We start from the raw sequence: 18,621 nt of genomic DNA on the forward strand, positions 1-18,621 counted from the left end.
TTTTTAATTGCCTTTAGTAAGGTGTATGATATATCAATATATATGCTAATATCTAACTAATAGAAATGTAGTTATTGTTTTTTTTCAGTACTATGTCTGTGTGTATCTCAAGTTGTTGCAGGTATCTAGCCTAGAAGTCTTGTTAGCTGGTGCTGGGGACTTCTAGGGTGAAGAGTCCAAGTCATCCCACCTTCCCTGGTCTGGATCAGGGCAGTGTTTCCTGAGGGACAAAGCACCTATGTTGGACTTAGACCACCTGTGAAATACCTAAATTATTGTTTTTTGGCAATACCTCAATAAAAGCTGAAATATTATAAAACATTTGTCTGTTTTCCCTCATTAGGTATATACATACAAAAATAGTTCAGTGAAACAGCAATAGTCAAAGCCAACTTTATTTTTAACCAATGCACCAGCACTATAATGCTGAATAAGTTACCGTCACAGTTCAATTTGCAGACCACAACATGAACGGGTAGGATTCATAGTTATGTCGAAAGCATAGTTTCTGGAGTGGAACAGGTATAGTCATGGGCAGTTGGCTGGGGAGATGTGAGGATCTTTTTTGTCTTCACGTGTTGGAAGACATCGGAAGCAGTGCAGCTGCTGTACAGATGGAGGATGCAGCTGTTTTCCTTGACACCACTCTAGAAGGTATAAAGAATAGAATAGCAGATTAATGAAATGACCAGTATTTCCTATGTATCTCACAACTTTTACAGATCTAAACAATAAATAGAGGTAGTTAGATCAGTTTTAATGGTGTGTGGAGCAAACACGTTTTCAACTTATTTTATAGTGCTGGTTTGTTAAATCTTAGAAAGGAGGTCATTAATGTCATGCTGTCAGGTTGCTCAAATTCTGCTCAGGGGGCCGATGGGACAGGGATGTTTACAAGGTCCTCCATAGAACAACCTGAGTCCAGCAGGACTTTATTGAAGATGGTCTCCATCACATTTTCCACATAATCTGCACCATAACACTAGAGTTACAAATTACCTGTCAACAGACTAAAATATCAAAATAAGTTGACCAACTACATACAGAGTAAATACATAGACAATAATATAGATCAGATTATGAATACCACAACTATTGAAATGTAAAATGCAAAATCTCTGTCAAATAAAACTGCATATTGGCCTCCAAATGATTATACTGCTGTTAAATGTACATACCTTTGCTCCTGAGGAGAGCACTCTTCTTCTCTTCTACAAGGTATCCGCGTGTCAGTATGAGAAGCAACCTCCTCGCGTTTCGGTAGCTGGCATGCGTCAGCCTGTATAAAAAAACACTTCACGTTTACAGCTAAAGTAGCTGACTAGATAAGCAACAACACACATGTTAGACTTAGATGGAACTTGCAATAACCCAAATTCACGGGTCTACTCGGGCTACAACATACACACGATAGGCTCGGTAGTAATTAGAAACACAGCTGACGCTAACGCTGCGCTACTATCGCGCTAGCAGCTACAATGTGAGCTGAGTGAATGACCTCCTTACACAGGAGGGAAGCTACATTATAAACAGAGAAACTTCTGGAGTACATACATCAAATAAGTATCAAGCATGTACTTACGTATGGGGAAGCAGCAAGTGGGCGCTTCTTCAACCTGAGTGACTTCTTTTTGTCTTTTAAATAGCGAGTGGCAACCAACTGAAAGCTGCATTAGTGCCACCTCCTATGGTAGACTGCGCAGTGAGTGACTTCTTCTTTTTTTGTCTGTGACTGGAGGGACTGAAACGAAATGTTTCAGGTAGATTTAGGGGTCCGGGTTTGTCTGGGGGGGCGAAGCTGGTTCTGTGATTGGTCAAGCGAATGCAGACGTACCCAGTCCGCCAAATTTGAAACGATGGTTCTTGAACCGGATGGATAAACTCTTAAAAATGTGAAATAAGTAGGGGGCGTACTTCTCACACACCAGGAATGTCTTAACGTGACCCAGGGAGTCGGAAAAACGTACCAGAATGTCCAAAAAGTGAATTTTGCGTGTGCAGGCACCTTTAAACGCAATCAGCTCTTGTGCAACTTGTACCCGGGCACACCTACCTGCCCATCCTATAGGTAAAGTCGAATAAAGCTGTTGACCTCCACACCACCAGAAGTGATCTGCCAAAGCAATAGTCTGGTCGAAATAAGGACAACCTGCAACTAAAACCAATCCCAGTTTACCTGAAACGAGAGCAGCGGGTTTAAGATGTGGTTTTGTACAATTAGCAGTGTTCAACTCCCACCTATGACAACAGAGGCTACGCTTAACCTTACCCAAAGGCACAAACCTCATTCTTTCAATACACTCAAACTTACCAACCGGAATTAAAGGGGCATTACTCGGCATCCCCATCAACGCGCTGTGTTGTCCTATTTTCACATTCAAATCTTCGCATTGCTGAGAGTTTGTTTTCCCGTAGATGAAAAAATCAACTGATGACTGAAAAGAGGGTGATCCTAAATACAATAAGCATTCAGCTCTACACCAGGGTCTAGGATTTTGTTTGTTAGTACGCAAGGCCTGTTCGCATTCCTGCCAACTGAAAACAGTGTTTATCACATAAAACCGGTCCGGCCGCGCCTTAGTACAGATGTAGCAATCAGTCTTCCCATTAATTTGACCCGCGGATTAAACCCACCTGTACCAGCTATTCTGGAAACGCCCATCTAACGTCTCTTCCCTTTTCCCAGGCTCACCCTCATCCTCAGGTCCCCACCATGTTTCTTGCATCCCGGTCATCAACCTACCGGCCCACTCGGATGCCCCTGAGGTCACCTTCTGTACTCAACCAGAAAAGAAAAGATGTAAATCGGTTTCCAATGAAGTCAGGGATTCCCGGATCCTTTTGCTCATTCTTAGGCCCGGGAGGCAGAGGTGGCGCAGGAGGCAGAGGCGGCTTGGCTGGGCTGAGTGAACAAGGCACATTAGACATTATTCGAGGAGGCCGCAGAAAAGCCACAAGCCTTTCTTGGTATGTTTTCATATTCTTTATCCACGTTACTCTCACTTCCTGGTCCAAACGGCATTGAGGTGGCCGGAATGCTATTTTAACATCCCAGAACTTGCTTCCATTCAGCTCACTTTCCTTTACTCCAATGGCGCACCCTTCTACTCCCCTGGGAAAGAGAACATAATTACTGCAATTTACATTCCTAACATAATCTAACCCGCAGTCAAAGCCTGTCACGTGTGGGTCAGAGTCAACATACACAAAAATACCCGTACGCTCACTACCGCCATCCCACTCTCTTTTCCTTAGTTGAGCGCTCCACATCTCCCCCGGGGTGTAATTCCAGTTGACGTTGTTTGAAACCCTATCTAGGGGGCCTGGCCACCCCTGCACTGGAACACCTTCTTCACGCCATTGGATCGCATATCTCTTAACTCTCCTCTTTCTTAATGGTTTTCCGACTCCGGAGGACCCTGGATGGTGAGGCACCTGCATCCCGTCCAACATCACAAGCAACATGAGGGATAAGATCACTCCTTTTGTCTATCCTTCTTCATCTTGTTCTTCTTTGGCTCGTTTCCCTATTTCCCCCTCAGGTACTTTAACACAGTGATTCAGATGGTACCAGGTAGGAGATCCTTGAACTTAAACCGCTCTTGCAGTTGCTTTGACGACCGTGTAGGGACCTTCTCGTCTGGCGTGGTCCCACTTCCTCCCGAACACTTTGACGTACACCAAATCTCCTGGTTTCACTTTTGGTTCTGGCTCCTCCAGAATCTCCTTTGCCTGTAAAGACACAACACAGGAGGAAATACTCCTGTGTATATTAGTCATTTGCTTCACATACACCCTCATGTCGTTTGTTAGAATGTCCAAGGATGGACCTTTCACTGCTCGATAAGCTGGCACAGACATTGGTCGGCCTAGAAAAGCTTCATACGGTGTTAGCTTTAATGTCCTGTGAGCACTTGCTCTACAGGCCATGAGAGCAAGCGGCAAAGCGTCAATCCAGTTCAAACCTGTCGAAATGCAGATTTTAAGCAATTTGCTTTTTAGAATCGCATTGCATCTCTCAACATCAGACTGTGAGGTGGGACAGTAAACAATGCCATACCTCTGTTTTACTCCGAGTTTCTGCAGAACACACTTTACTGTTTTATCTACGAATTCTTTCCCGTTGTCTGAACTGATTTTTAAGGGAATGCCAAATCTTGAAATAACTTCTCGACACAGAAATTTTGCTACTGTCTCTGCGGTTTTGTGTTTCGCGGGATGTGCCTCAACCCAACGGCTAAAACGATCAATCACAACCAGAAGGTAACGCTTACCTTGTACCGGTCGCAAGGTACAATACCCCGCCTGATGTTACATTTAAGACATGTTTCACACCGACTTATGGTCTCATCAACATACTGATAAAGCTTGGGAGCCCAAAAGTTCCACTTCTTGATTCGTCTCACAATCTCACCTCTGGACTCATGGCTCAAACCGTGTGCTTCATTTATCAGCAATGACAACAGTCCACTCGGGGCTATTAACAGTCCCTCGTGGTTCCTCCATAAGCCGTCATCACCTTGAACGGCTCCTCTCTCGACCCAGAGCTGCCTCTCAGCCTCTGGTACCTCTTTCTGCAACAAAGACAAATCTTTGGAGGTTATTTGATCTTCATCATCTGCAGCAGGAACTGCTAAAATAGCCGTAGCTTCAGCATTCGCTGCAGTCTTAGCTGCCCGGTCTGCAGCTGCATTTCCCTGGGTAATCAGAGAATCATCTTGTTTATGAGCTACACACTTGATGATACCCAGAGCTGCGGCTTCATCATGGCTAGTAGCAACTGTTTTATTTGCTCACCATGTGTCACTTGGGACCCATCAGTCTTCTTGAAGCCTCTGCCTCTCCAGGCTGCTCCAAACAAATGACACACACCATGGGCAAATGCTGAGTCTGTGTATATATTGGCTCGCTTACCTGCTGCTAACTCACAAGCAGCTGTCAACGCTTTCAGTTCTGCTAGTTGGGCCGAGCAAGGCTGAGAGCACTCCTGCGCGATCATCACCTCCATGCTCCTGTTCTTCTCTTGCACCACTGCAAACCCTGCTTTAAGATCCTGACCATGCCTATAGCATGATCCATCCACAAACAAAGTCACATCCACTTTTTGCAATGGAACAGCACTCAAATCGGAGCATAGCTTAGCATATCGCTCTGCTTCAGCTAAACATTCATGTTCTTCCCCCTCATGAGGCAAAGGAACCGCATCTGCCGGATTCTTAACCTTACAGATACGCATCGTCACATCTGGATATTCTAGGAGTCTGTGATAATCACTGAGGCGTGGTGCACTTAGCACAAACTTACCTCTTTTAATCAAATTTGCGAGCTTGTGATGAGACAAGATGTCTATAGGATAACCCATGCTCAAAGCTGAAGCTTTCTCATACGTCAGATGAGCCGCAGCTAAATGCTGGTAACAAGTCGGCAAACCCAGCTCCACTGGAGTCAGGGCCACGGAGTAGTATGCTATTGGCTGAGCGTGCGTTCCAACTCCAGTCCTCTGTGCCAACATTCCGCATGCATGACCTTGTCGACAAGAGACATACAACAAAAATGTTTTCTCATAGTCTGGAAGAGCCAAGCCTGGGGCTTGCTGCAACATCAACTTAATAGTCTCAAAAGCCATGTGACCCTCTGGGGTCCATCCAGCTCCTTTAGATTTTACCATGTTTTGTAGCGACTGGACAATGGAAGAGTAACCATCAATCCACTCCGAGCTTTATCCTGTCAGTCCTAAAAATGTCAACATCTCTCGGACTGTGGTCGGCCTGGGTGCTTGAGACACAGCTTTCAGATGATCTGGAGACACCGACCTGGTCCCCTCCGCAATCACTCTCCCCAAATACTCTACACGATCTTTACAGTACTGCAGTTTCTTAAGTGAAGCTTTATGACCCCTTTCAGCTAATAAGGTCAATAAGGTGATAGAATCTTCATGGCATGTTTCTTGGTCAGGTGCACAGAGGATGATGTCATCAACATACTCGAGGACAGTGCTTTTTATTTTACCGGCCAAATCTTCCATGTCCTCCTTTAACACTGTTAAATAAGTGTGGACTGAGCTTGAATCCATGTGGCAACCTAGTGTATGTGTAGACTGTCCTCTGTAAGTGAAAGCAAAAAGATGTCTGCTGTACTCACTCACTGGGACGCTGAAAAATGCAGAACACAAATCAACCACAGTAAACCACTTTGCATCCGGTGGAACATTTGACAACGACGTGTGTGGATTCAGCACTTCAGCCGGATAATCCTCAACTACTTCATTTAATGCTCTAAGGTCATGCACTAGCCTAAACCTTTCCCTGTCCGCCTTTTTGATAGGATATATGGGTGTGTTACCACATGGGTTCTGCTCCTCCACAAGTACACCTGCATCCAACAGACCTTGGATGGTTGGCTGAATTCCAGCCTCAGCTTCAGGTTGTAATGGATATTGTGACTTCCAGGGAGGCTTGCAACCAGGTTTTAGGTGCACCTCCAGCGGCTGTGCGGACTTAATTAAGCCCACATCAGCGTCATGTTTGGACCAGAGCTTCTCGGGTACTTGTTCCACCATCTCCTTCTGTAACTCAGAATGTTGATGACAAAACACAGTCTGACACAGAAGGCTGATGACTTGTGGGGAAGCCCAACCCTAAGCAGAAATAGCTATTTTTAAGAAAAAATTATCTTCACTGACCCAAATGTTGTTATTTTCAGTGGGTCTAAACTTAGCCTGCTTCGATTCCACGATCATCTGTCCCAAATGCTTTGGCTCGTACCCTGGATTTACTAAGAAAGAAACATGCGGCTTGCTATTTGTTAATTTAAATTCCTGTTCTAAGTACTCGCCTTTTTCTACCGTCATTGCTGCTCCCTGTCTTCCCAGGACAATAAAAGCAGATTGGATGGAGATTTTCTTTGGCTGTTGTTTTATCCAATCAGCTGGTTGGGCCTCCTCAGATTCTGTTTTAAAATACTGAAGTGTGCAATGAGGAGGACACGCAGAGTGGGACGCTTCAGGCATGTTGGCTTTAATAAAGTCCATCCATTTTTCAGCAGCGTTCATGAATGTCTCATCGATGTTTCCAAGCCAGTACACCATTTCTTTGTCTTTTTTCACAGTCATTTGACACTGTGCTGTGTCGACAATCACTCCATCTGGTGTACACAAAATGGCACAGCCTAGTTTACATAAAGCGTCTCGTCCGAGTAAATTCACAGGTGTTTGATCTGAAATTAATGCAGGTAGTTCCACTGTTCTTTCTTGGAACTGCAGAGGAATCTGTTCAGATCGGGGAATCAGCTGCTTTGTCCCTGAGAATCCAACAATCCGCACATATGAAAGATGAATCTGTGCCTCACAGGAGGCACAGATTCATCGTCTCAATCTGTTTGCATCAGTTTTCTCTCAGATCCATTGGTTCGAATCCGCAGATTGGGTTGGCTGACTGACGGTAAGCGTATCGCGTCACTTCCGGTTACTGAGGTTTGGTGCCCCTGCGTGTGTACAGCGTTACTCTCCGCTCTTTTCTAAATATTATCGTTTTATATCTGATAGCGACTGCTAAAAGTTGCAAAACAAGCTTGTAACTCTCAAGCATCTTTTCCTTTCATTAAACGTCCTGCTAATTTACACTGTTATCTAAGTGTTTTCTCCGCTAGCGTAGCTCCTAGCTTACTTTCCTGCTATGGCTTCCCCCTTTTCCTCTCCCTCTCGCTCTGTTCGGTGCTCGGTGTGTCTTATGTTTAGCTTATCCTCTGCCTCCTTTAGTGATGGTAATGGTATCTGTAATAGGTGTACGCTAGTTGCAGGGTTGGAGGCGAGGTTGTTAGACTTAGAGTCTCGGCTTCGCACTTTAGAAAACAGGCCAGCTAGCCAGGTCCCTTCAGCCGGCGTGGAGCCTCCTAGCTTAGCTGCTACCAGTCCCCCGGCAGGTCCCAGGCAGCTGGGCAACGACTGGGTCACGGCTCGTAAGAAACGTAGCTTTAGGCAGGCGCCCACGGTTCACCACCAACCACTTCACGTTTCAAACAGATTTTCCCCACTCAGCGACACACCCGCTGAGAAACCCACTCTGATCATTGGTGACTCCATAGTCCGAAACGTGAAGTTAGAGAATCCAGCGGTCATAGTTAGGTGTTTGCCTGGGGCCAGAGCGGGCGACATTGAGTCTTATCTTAAGCTCCTGTCTAAGGATAAGCGTAAGTACGCTAAGATCGTAATACACGCAGGAGCTAATGACGCCCGGTTACGCCAATCGGAGGTCACTAAAACTAACATTGAGTCGGTGTGTTCGTTCGCCAAAACAATGTCGGACTCCGTAGTTTTCTCTGGACCCCTCCCCAATGTGACCAGCGATGACATGTATAGCCGGCTGTCATCGCTCCACCGCTGGTTGTCTAGGTGGTGTCCTGCAAACGGTGTGGGCTTTGTGGCTAATTGGAACACTTTTTGGGGAAAACCTGGGCTGATTAGAAGAGACGGCGTCCATCCCACGTTGAACGGAGCCTCTCTGCTCTCTAGTAACATGGCCATGTTGCTTAGTCCCCCCACTGCTTGACAACTCAGAGTGGAGCCCAGGACGCACAGTAGCAGTCTTATACGCCTCTCTGCATGTTCTCTACAGCCGCCACACACTCTTAGTCTTAGTTATCGCATAGAGACTGTGTCTGCTTCTCGACCACCTAAACTATACAAGTCACACACACATAAAAGAGGAGTGACTTACCAGAATTTAATAAACATCAAAACAGTTCCTCTTACAGAACAAAGTAACAGTAAGCTAATAAAGTGTGGTTTATTAAATATCAGATCTCTCTCATCTAAATCCTTTTTAATAAATGACTTGATAAGTGACCATCACATAGATCTGTTCTGTCTCACTGAAACCTGGCTGCAGCAGGATGAATATGTTACTTTAAATGAGTCGACTCCAATGAGTCACATCAACTATCATGTTCCAAGATGTACAGGTAGAGGTGGAGGAGTAGCAGCAGTTTATAAATCAGATTTATTAATTACTCCTAAACCTAAACATAGTTATAACTCATTTGAGAGCCTCACTCTGAGCCTTTCTCACCCAGACTCTAAAATTCAGAAACCAGTTGTGTTTTGTATTGTTTACCGTCCTCCTGCTCCATATTCAGAGTTCTTAACTGAATTCTCTGAATTCTTATCTGACTTAGTTCTTAGCACAGATAAAGTCATTGTAGTGGGAGACTTTAACATTCATGTAGATGTTGACAGCAACTGTCTCAGCACTGCTTTTAACTCCTTAATAGACACTATTGGTTTTACACAGCAGGTAAATGAACCCACTCATCGTTTTAACCACACCCTAGATCTTGTCCTGACATATGGGGCTGAAATTGATAATTTAATAGTTCTTCCCCAAAACCCTCTGTTATCTGACCATTTCTTATTAACTTTTGAATTTAGCACAACTGACCCTATAACAGCTGGAAAGAAATGTTACTATAGCAGATGTTTATCTGACAACGCTGTTGCCAGATTCAAGCAGATGATTCCATCATCTTTTGCCTCAATGTCTTGTAGATACACAGAGAACAGTCACCTTAATCCTTATGAACAGGTTGACTGTCTTGTAGATGATGCTGCAGCTTCTCTATGTACAATGTTAGACACAGTGGCTCCTCTGAAGAAGAAGACAGTAAATCAGAGGAGGTTAGCTCCGTGGTATAACTCAGACATCCGCAGCCTAAAGCAAAGGACTAGACAACTAGAAAGACAGTGGCGTTCCAACAAAATAAATGTAAACTGCATTGCATGGAAGGACAGTCTAATGAAATATAAAAAAGCACTTTGTACTGCTAGAAAAACATATTATTCCTCCCTAATTGAGGAAAACAAAAACAACCCCAGGTTTCTTTTCAGCACTGTAGCCAGGCTGACAAAGAGTCATAGCTGTATTGAGTCTACTATCCCCTTAAATCTCAGCAGCAATGACTTTATGAACTACTATACTAATAAAATTATCATCATTAGAAAAAACATTCAGCAGCGACTTCTTCCAAATGACAGAAAGCACTGTCTAGATCCATCAACTTTAAATTTATTAAATCCTCTGTCTTACCTAGACAGCTTCTTCCCCATAACTCATATGGAGTTAACCTCAATAATTAACTCTTCCAAGTCGTCCACTTGTCTTTTAGATCCAATCCCAACCAGATTACTCAAAGAAGTTCTACCTTTAATCAGCTCATCCATATTAAATCAAATCAACCAATCTTTACAACTAGGCTATGTACCACAGGCTTTTAAGGTGGCTGTGGTCAAACCTCTATTGAAAAAAACAACCCTTGACCCTGGACAACTAGCCAACTATAGGCCCATTTCAAATTTACCCTTTATTTCCAAGATTCTGGAAAAAATCGTGGCTAAACAATTATCTGACCACCTGAGTGGGAATAACCTGTATGAAGATTTTCAGTCAGGATTTAGAAAACATCATAGCACAGAAACAGCTCTGGTTAGAGTCACTAATGATCTTCTATTAGCTTCGGACAATGGTCTAGTTTCTGTCCTTGTCCTGTTAGATCTTAGTGCTGCATTTGATACAATTGATCATAACATTCTATTACAGACACTAGAACATAGAATCGGGATTAATGGAACAGCATTGGGACGGTTTAAATCCTATTTGTTGAACAGATTCCAGTTTGTTCATGTTAATGAGGAATTCTCCACATGCACAAAGATTAGCTATGGAGTTCCACAGGGTTCTGTGCTGGGTCCAATTCTGTTTAGCCTATACATGTCTCCTCTAGGTGAGATTATTAGAAAGCATTCTATTAATTTTCATTTTTACGCAGATGATACTCAGCTATATTTGTCCTTGGAACCAAATGAAACAGATCAACTAGTCAAAATTCAGGGTTGTTTAAAAGACATCAAATCCTGGATGTCCCAAAACTTCCTTCAACTAAACTCAGATAAAACCGAGATTCTTATTGTTGGGCCTAAAAATCTGAGAGAGACACTATTGAGTCAGATAGCCACCCTGGATGGCATAACATCAGCTTCAGATTCTACTGTGAGGAACCACAGTCATGTTTGACCAGGATCTCTCTTTTACATCATACATTAAACAAATCTCCAGAACCGCCTACTTCCACCTTAGAAATATAGTTAAAATCAGAAGCATCCTCTCTCAGAGCAATGCAGAGAAACTGATCCATGCATTTGTTACCTCTAGGCTGGACTACTGTAACTGCTTACTCATAGGATGTCCTAACAGCTCCTTAAAAAGCCTACAGCTCATTCAAAATGCTGCGGCCAGAGTTCTGACAGGACTTAGAAAGAGAGATCACATTTCTTCTACATTAGCTTCTCTGCACTGGCTGCCTGTAAAATGTTTGATAGAATTTAAAATTCTCCTACTCAAATACAAAGTACTCAATGATAAAGCTCCTTCTTATCTTAAAGACCTTATAGTTCCTTATGCTCCCAGCAGAACACTTCATTCTCAGAGCGCTGGGCTACTTGTGGTTCCTAGAGTGTTTAAATGTAGAACAGGGGGCAGAGCTTTTAGCTACCAAGCTCCTCTCCTCTGGAACCAGCTCCCTCTTCAGGTTCGAGAAGCTGACACACTCTCCACCTTTAAGATTAGGCTTAAAACCTTCCTTTTTGATAAAGCTTATAGTTAGAGATGGTTCAGGTCACTGGCAATTATTGTTAGTCACAGGAACCATCTCTTAGTTAAGCTGCAATAGACATAGACTGCTGGGGGACTTAATTTATACACTGAGCTCCTCTGTTTCCTTCTACCTCCTCTGTCCAATAACCTCCCATCATTGTCCCATGTTTAACTAACCTTGTCTCTTTCTGCCCAGTAGTTGTGCTTCTCCCCCCCCCCACCCCCACTCTTTCTCCCTCTCTGTCCTCACCTACAGGTATCATTGGACTCAAAGTTTGGTGTCTGTGATGGGCAGCTGCGGATCCAACCATCCTGCCTGCATCCAGTCCCTGGTCCTACCATCCTGCCTGTGCTCTGTTGTTGCTTGTTGCTGTTGCTGTGCTTTTCTATCTCTCTATCCTCTCACCCCAACGGTCGAGGCAGATGGCCGCCCACATCCAGTCTGGTTCTGCTGGAGGTTTCTTCCTCGTTAGAGAGGGAGTTTTTCCTCTCCACTGTTGCTGTCAAATTAAATGCTTGCTGTATGTGGGATTTGTTGGGTTTAGTTGTGTGAGGTTTTAAACCTTACTTTGTAAAGTGCCTTGAAATAACTTTGTTGTGATTTGGCGCTATATAAATAAAATTGAATTGAATTGAATTGAATTGTCCACATCTTGGGAGGTGGTCAGCATCAGCGTTGCTTACACAAGTATAAGCAGCTCCAGAGTCAGCCATCATGTTCATAGGTTTACCGGCTACATTTACCGGCACCAGAGGCTCCTCATCAGGGCTCGAGACAGATTTTAATGGCAACTGACACTCCCCTCCCGGATTCCCCTCATCCTCAGGGCACCCCTAGTATCCAGCAGGAAGACCCTGCCATGGACTGGTGAGTCCTATCTGCCGTGGTGCTCCTTGTGGGATCTGGCGCATCGACCCGTAACACTGACGTCTCATGTGTCCGACTCTCCAACAGCGATAGAACCTTACCTCATTTTCTTGATTACCCCACATCACCCTTGCTCTACCAATCGCGGCTCCCCCTCTCATCCTTGGTGGGCCGCCTCTCCAGCCTCCTGACTGGACATAGATCACTTGTGGCTGGACAGCAGGTGGAGCTGTGATGGTGGGGGGAGGTGCATGTCCAGCTGCAGCCACAGGCTGAACGCCTGCTTGAATCTTTTTCCTCCCTTCAGTTAGCTGCTGCCGGGTCAGTTTTCTCACCGTCTCTTCATCCTGCTGCTTCTGACGGAGCGCAGCAGAACGAATTTTGGTCACAGCATCGATCACATGGTCGATGAATTGCTCAAAGGGCATGGTGTATAGCCCCACTGCATCTCCCAGCTTACTCTGTGCAGGCAAGGGCAAACCATCAACAATTCTTTTTCTGAGAGCCTGCCTATGGAAAATGTCCTCATCAGGTCTTCCACCTGTTTGTCTAATCCATTCTTTTCGAGTGAGGTGAACATAGGCTTGTGGGCTCTCATCATCTTTTATTGGCACAGCTACAATGCTATCAGGTTGAATTCTGGTTGGATAACGAAGTCTCAGAGCTGTCCACAGCACATTGCGATGCATGTTGAACAACTCTCCATCGTGTGCTTGCGTACCTGCATATGCATTCATCTGTGTCGATCTCAGCGTCTCCTCCATCTCCTGCTTCCCCAGCACCTTTCCAAGGAGGGCCTTGAGGTCACCCACTGCCAGGATGGTGGCTATGGTTTCTTCTTCGAAGGCTGCTACCCATTTCCCGGCGCCATCATACAGACATGGCAGTCTCTGCAGCAGCCCTTCCAGATCCATTGTTGGCCTGGGCACATACTGCAGATTCGCTCCTTTGGCCAGCAGAGGGTATTCGGACACCTCCTCTACTACCTCTGCTGACACTGGATGTCCCTTGGAGCTGAGCGTGATGACGCCTTCCATCGGTCCGTGCTCCTATACTACTTCACTGCCGGGGGCATCTTTTCCTTCATCCTGGGCTGCTTGGGCTTAGCACCAGCCTGTAGATAGCGAGGGGTAGAGACCATGTTTGGATCTGGCAATTTAGAGTACTGTACCTCTGCCAGGGATCTTCGGACTCTTTCACTCTCCCCAGTTGCTCCTTCTTCTTCGCCTTGCTCCTCGCCCTCGCTGCCGTCCTCTGCACACTCACATTGTTTTATGTCATGCATTACTTTATCATGTAAGCCACTAATACGATGAGTGTCTTTCCCTGCAAGCTGAACTGCTTTAGCATACGTGGCGGGCAAGTCGTCTATGTCATCTAACACTGCCTCTCTCTCCCTGACCTTGTTTAACTCCTCAATAGGATAGATGCTTTTACCTGATTTACCGGACCTAAGTGAATAGTCTCCTAATAGTCTGATCTCCGCTCAATCTGTTTTTTCACATATTCAGCTGTTTTCTCCCTCAGGAGTTGGGCTTGATCTGTGAATAGCTTTAGCATTGCAACCTCACGCTCACGTTTACACAGTCGCTTGGCAGATTTATCTTTTATAATTTTTTATTAACACTTCCATCTCCACACATTGCTCATGATCGAATGTTCCATCTGATGGCCAGGGTGACGGAGCTTTACCCCGTCCGCTTATTCCATTTCTTGGAAATACTTCTCAATCTCCTGAGAAAGGAGAGGATGTTTTCTCCCCAAGATCGCAACTGGAGACGTGTCTTTGAGTGCGGCCATTATTAAGAATTAAGAATTAAGAATTAGCTTGAGAAAAAGCACTGGTGAAATGTATGCTATGAATTGTGCAAACAACCAGAAATGAATGTTATTGAGAATGAAAGTGATTTTTTTATGACTTTATTTTACTTCTATTATTTTTATAATTTCACTTATTTTTCATTTACCTTATTTTCCAGCGACTTTGTCTCTGCACACCTCTATAACTCAAAAATGATCAATATGATACGTCACCTCTTTTCTCACTCGCTCACACATTCACACACACACACACACACACACACACCCAGAGCCTATAGCTCTGTATACTAAGACACACACTCTCGAGCCTAATGCTCTTGACAGTTGTGACACATACACACACAGACAGGAGAGGTGAACACTCGAAGAGGAACAAAGCTAGTCTCCGGGCCCAATTTGGAGTCCCAACCAATTTAGCAGTCCCCACTGCTTCCCCCTTTTTCTTTTTAATTAAAGAACGGCCACGATCTGCACACTCTCTGTGACCTGCTTAACCAGTCCCAACCACAGTGCGGAAACGTCGGTCTAACCTACACAAATTACTTCAAACAATAATTACCACAATGTCCACACCGGACACTAAAAAATATTAGAATTACCAAAAATGATAGAATGATAGAAATGTTAAAATGTTGCAAAAAATGTTTAATCTAGACAGCACTCACCCAACGGCTCTCCCCAGACTGTTGACATAAACAAACAAACACACACACAGACACTGAACAGTGAGGCTTTATCTCCCCGTTACACACACTCTCTCTGCTCCAAAGGACGAAACGCACACCGTTAATTATTAACACACACTCAAGGTTTTTTCTTTTCCCGACACAAACTCAAAAAATGTTATTACCACGACACCTATTAATTATTAACCCCACAACATTTTAACACTTATCACACTATCCTTAAAAGCATTAACATATACTAAAACATACACTCACCCCAACTTAACTATACTTGCACAATACTGACACGTCGACACACTGTAGTTCAACACGCAATCAACACAAATCGCTTTTACCGGTTATCCCTATGTTACCAGGCCTCACAAACCATGGGAAACTCTACACTTGGGTTGAATCGTTCCAAGCTTAATGTAGATTCCCCATACATTGCATAAGCCTACAGTGCCTAATAAATTTCGATTCTATCGAGCAGGTCGAATTGTCCGAATTTCACAACCCGTTGCAGCGAGGCCGCACTGTCTACCGACACCGGTACCGTACGTCTTTCCCTTTAATTTAACAGCCGCTCAATGAGGTATGGTTCAGTGACCCTGCTCAATACCTGGACCAAATTTTCCAGCGTCGACACAGAACTTACACAGCCTTAAATTTATTTTATCCGAATGCAGCCTACAGCGCCCATACTTTAGATTTTCCGATCCGTCGCCTGCCTCAAGTTAACCTACGAAATTTCTAGAGGTCAATAGGCTATGTCATTTTTCCCCAAGCGCAAGATAGCACATACACACAAAGCAGCGGTTATGCAAAGCAGTCATTCACAGCAATATAAGTAAGCACAGGTAAATTCTCCAGCGCCTCTCTTTGTCTCTCCCACACAGATACTTTACTAGAAGCAGCCAAATCAGAATTTAATGATCAGATTTCTCTAATCTTACCAACATTTGCTCACACTGTCACGAACACAGAGAATCGTCATGTAAAAGCTTTAAGCGCTATTTACCTTCACTGATGATGACAGTCGTGCGCCCGGGCCAGTCCAGACAAATGTTGGTTCTGGACTCGGCTCCTTACGCCTGCCCTCCAAAAATCTGTCGTGTATTTTGATGACGGAATCAACTTTTATGCTTAAATTAACACATGAATTTATTACATATAATGAAACAGTACAATCACAGAATAATTATGAGAGAGGTGGTGGCCGAATTCACCTAGATGTTCGTCTGCAGAACAAACTGAGAGGTCGAAAAAGGTCAGCTGGGTGTCTGCAGCAGACCCTCTGCGAAGAAGAAACATCTCCCAATGCCCACTTTTTAAAGCTGTGTTGTTTATGCAACCAGCAAGTGCCTACGTATCTATCGAATGTCCATGTTCACACAGCTGCAGCAGCTTATTTGTTTTAGTGGCCAACCTGACAACACGGTCAACTTTACCCTAGTTGCAGTGGACCGAAATAACCCCATAAGAGGAACAGAATATACTACATTGGTACAACAAGACATGTTCTTTCCCCAGTGCATACATACAGAATGCCATTCCTGATTAAATACTTCCCTTTATACAGTTTAACCAGTTCTTTTGACACAGCTCTTTTAAACAGGACATTCAAAGACTCATCTGCTCTCTGTAATTCAGCAATAGTCTCCAGTACCTGCCAACTGATGCTCTCAGGGTGCTCTGCAGCATCCTCAGAGACTGGTGAGCCCAGGCACTTCTCTATACGCTTCTGCTTACGTGATTTTGCTGGCCCCTTGTCTTCACCCTGCAACAGACCGTCCTGCATGTCTGTCAGAGGCTCAAGTACTGTTCTGGCCTGCGTTCTTGTAAAGGCCGAGCATTATAGGCTTACAGAGTTCCCAGCATTACCTTCAGTTGTTGGTAACAAGTCCCACACTATTGGTAAGTCACGGCCGATCACCATGTAGGTTGGCAAAATATGTACGACAGCCATCGCTAGTAAGTATGTCTGGCCTCATACTTCTATCAGCACTTCAGATTGTGTGTAGCCCTTCACATCCCGGGGGACACACTGTACCCCAACTTTATTCTTATATTCGACATTTGTAACAAAATATGATCTCACCATTGACATTTCACAACCTGTGTCCAGTAATGCCCATAGGCAATGTCCATTTACAGTTACAGCACGTGTGGAGAAACTCCCAAGTGTCTCATACAGTTCATTGTGTTTATTGTCCCCTTCTCTCGGTACGTAACAAAACCTTGAAAGCTTGGCCTTCATTCAGGGCACACAGACGCCTTATGACGCATTTGCTGGCAGTAGAAACAGACCAGTTCCTTGGGCCTTCCACCTGCGGGTTCCAGGGGTGGAGCACAGGGCGCTGGCCTGGCCTGTCCCCTCTAAGCCCCAAAGAGTGTGCAACCAGTACCTGCTGATGCTTACGTGGGACGTTCACCGCGAGCGTTCAGGTACTGATGTGCTAGCTTGGCTGCTGCTGATCCTGACGGCGGCTCATGCTCCCAAACCCAGGTGCGTACTTCTTAGGGGAGAACCCTCAGGAGCTGCTCCAAGATGACAGCCTTCTCCTTGGAGTGCTCCCTTGGTCGAACCCATCATTCATGCAAGATGTTTAATCGGTGGTAGGTCTCTATCGACGACTCTCCTGCCAGGATTGTGGTGTACCGGAACTGTTGTTGGTAGATCTCAGGTCTCAGTCATACTTCTCCAGCAACGCCATACACCCCCACCTGCTCCTTATCCATGGCCAGGTATTCCTCCAGAGCACGTCCTGTAAGCAGTGGTACCAGCTGGAAGCTCTATTCTTTCTCAGGCTATCCCCAGGTCCTGGTGAGGCGCTCGAACCACTGTAGGTAACTCTCTACGTTGGCGCATCCCTACGCTGTGGTGGCTCTCTCAGCTCTGGCACACCAGAGGAGACTCTCCGGTGTACCGCTCCAGCATTGGTAGCTCCAGACATGGACTTTCTTCATCCCAGTCCGAGTCTGGCCGAGTCCTCTGAACAATGGACTCACGTAGGCCCCGGAGCTCCTGGAGACGCTACTCCTCTCTCTACTGTTGGGCGTTCAGAAACTGGGGCAAGACCATCTTATTCTCCGGTTTGCTGCCTGAGGCCACTAACTCTGTGCTCCCGACCCATTTCCAGTCATCCGTTTCTGCCACTTTTACTTTCGCCTGTGCCTCATCTTGTGCTTCTTGCTGCTCACTGCTGCCTTGCAAGAAGGCCAGGCCCCGCCCTCTTCTACCAAGTAGATCCACTGCCGGGGAAACTCTGGAACAATTTTACTTCCCAACTCAATAATCGGCAACAGAGCAGATATAGAAATGCTACACAATTCTCCCCACATATAATGCACACAAAACCCACAACATCAATAACAAACAGGGCCAAATAATAAACAGTGGTTTCGTCGGACCCGCACGCCGCGCCGACTCGTCGCCATCAAAAGCGACCACCATTCATCAGCTTCGCCGGGACAACTCCTTACCTGGTAACTAAAAATACAGAAGATTTTGAGTTACATGACATAGTTCCTCATTACTCCTACAGAATTGGACTCTGGAATTTACTGAACAACACTGAACTGTGTGCATCTGTGCAGCAGAATGTGACGGACCTCCTCTTGC

General features: G+C 45.1%; 1 protein-coding gene across 6 annotated transcripts; it reads right to left on the reverse strand.

Moving 5' to 3' along the window:
• Nucleotides 1-377: 377 nt before the first annotated feature.
• LOC114868492 (uncharacterized) lies at nt 378-16,464 on the reverse strand. Of its 6 annotated transcripts, XM_055513872.1 has the most exons (4): nt 16,226-16,464; nt 16,018-16,105; nt 1,179-13,624; nt 378-647 (listed from the first exon to the last, which is right to left on the reverse strand). In XM_055513872.1, exon 3 carries the CDS (start codon nt 13,545-13,547, stop codon nt 12,477-12,479), a length of 1,071 nt encoding a protein of 356 aa, XP_055369847.1. In that variant the 5' UTR covers nt 13,548-13,624; nt 16,018-16,105; nt 16,226-16,464; the 3' UTR covers nt 378-647; nt 1,179-12,476. The 6 variants fall into 6 exon arrangements, with proteins under 6 accessions (XP_055369847.1, XP_029027972.1, XP_055369849.1 ...); XM_029172139.3 differs by lacking the exons at nt 16,018-16,105; nt 16,226-16,464 and adding an exon at nt 14,997-16,011; XM_055513874.1 differs by lacking the exons at nt 16,018-16,105; nt 16,226-16,464 and having other exon boundaries at nt 1,179-2,902; nt 3,004-16,011.
• Between the last annotated feature and the right edge of the window lie 2,157 nt (nt 16,465-18,621).

Source organism: Betta splendens, chromosome 13, assembly GCF_900634795.4.
Source record: "Betta splendens chromosome 13, fBetSpl5.4, whole genome shotgun sequence".
NCBI lineage: Eukaryota > Metazoa > Chordata > Actinopteri > Anabantiformes > Osphronemidae > Betta > Betta splendens.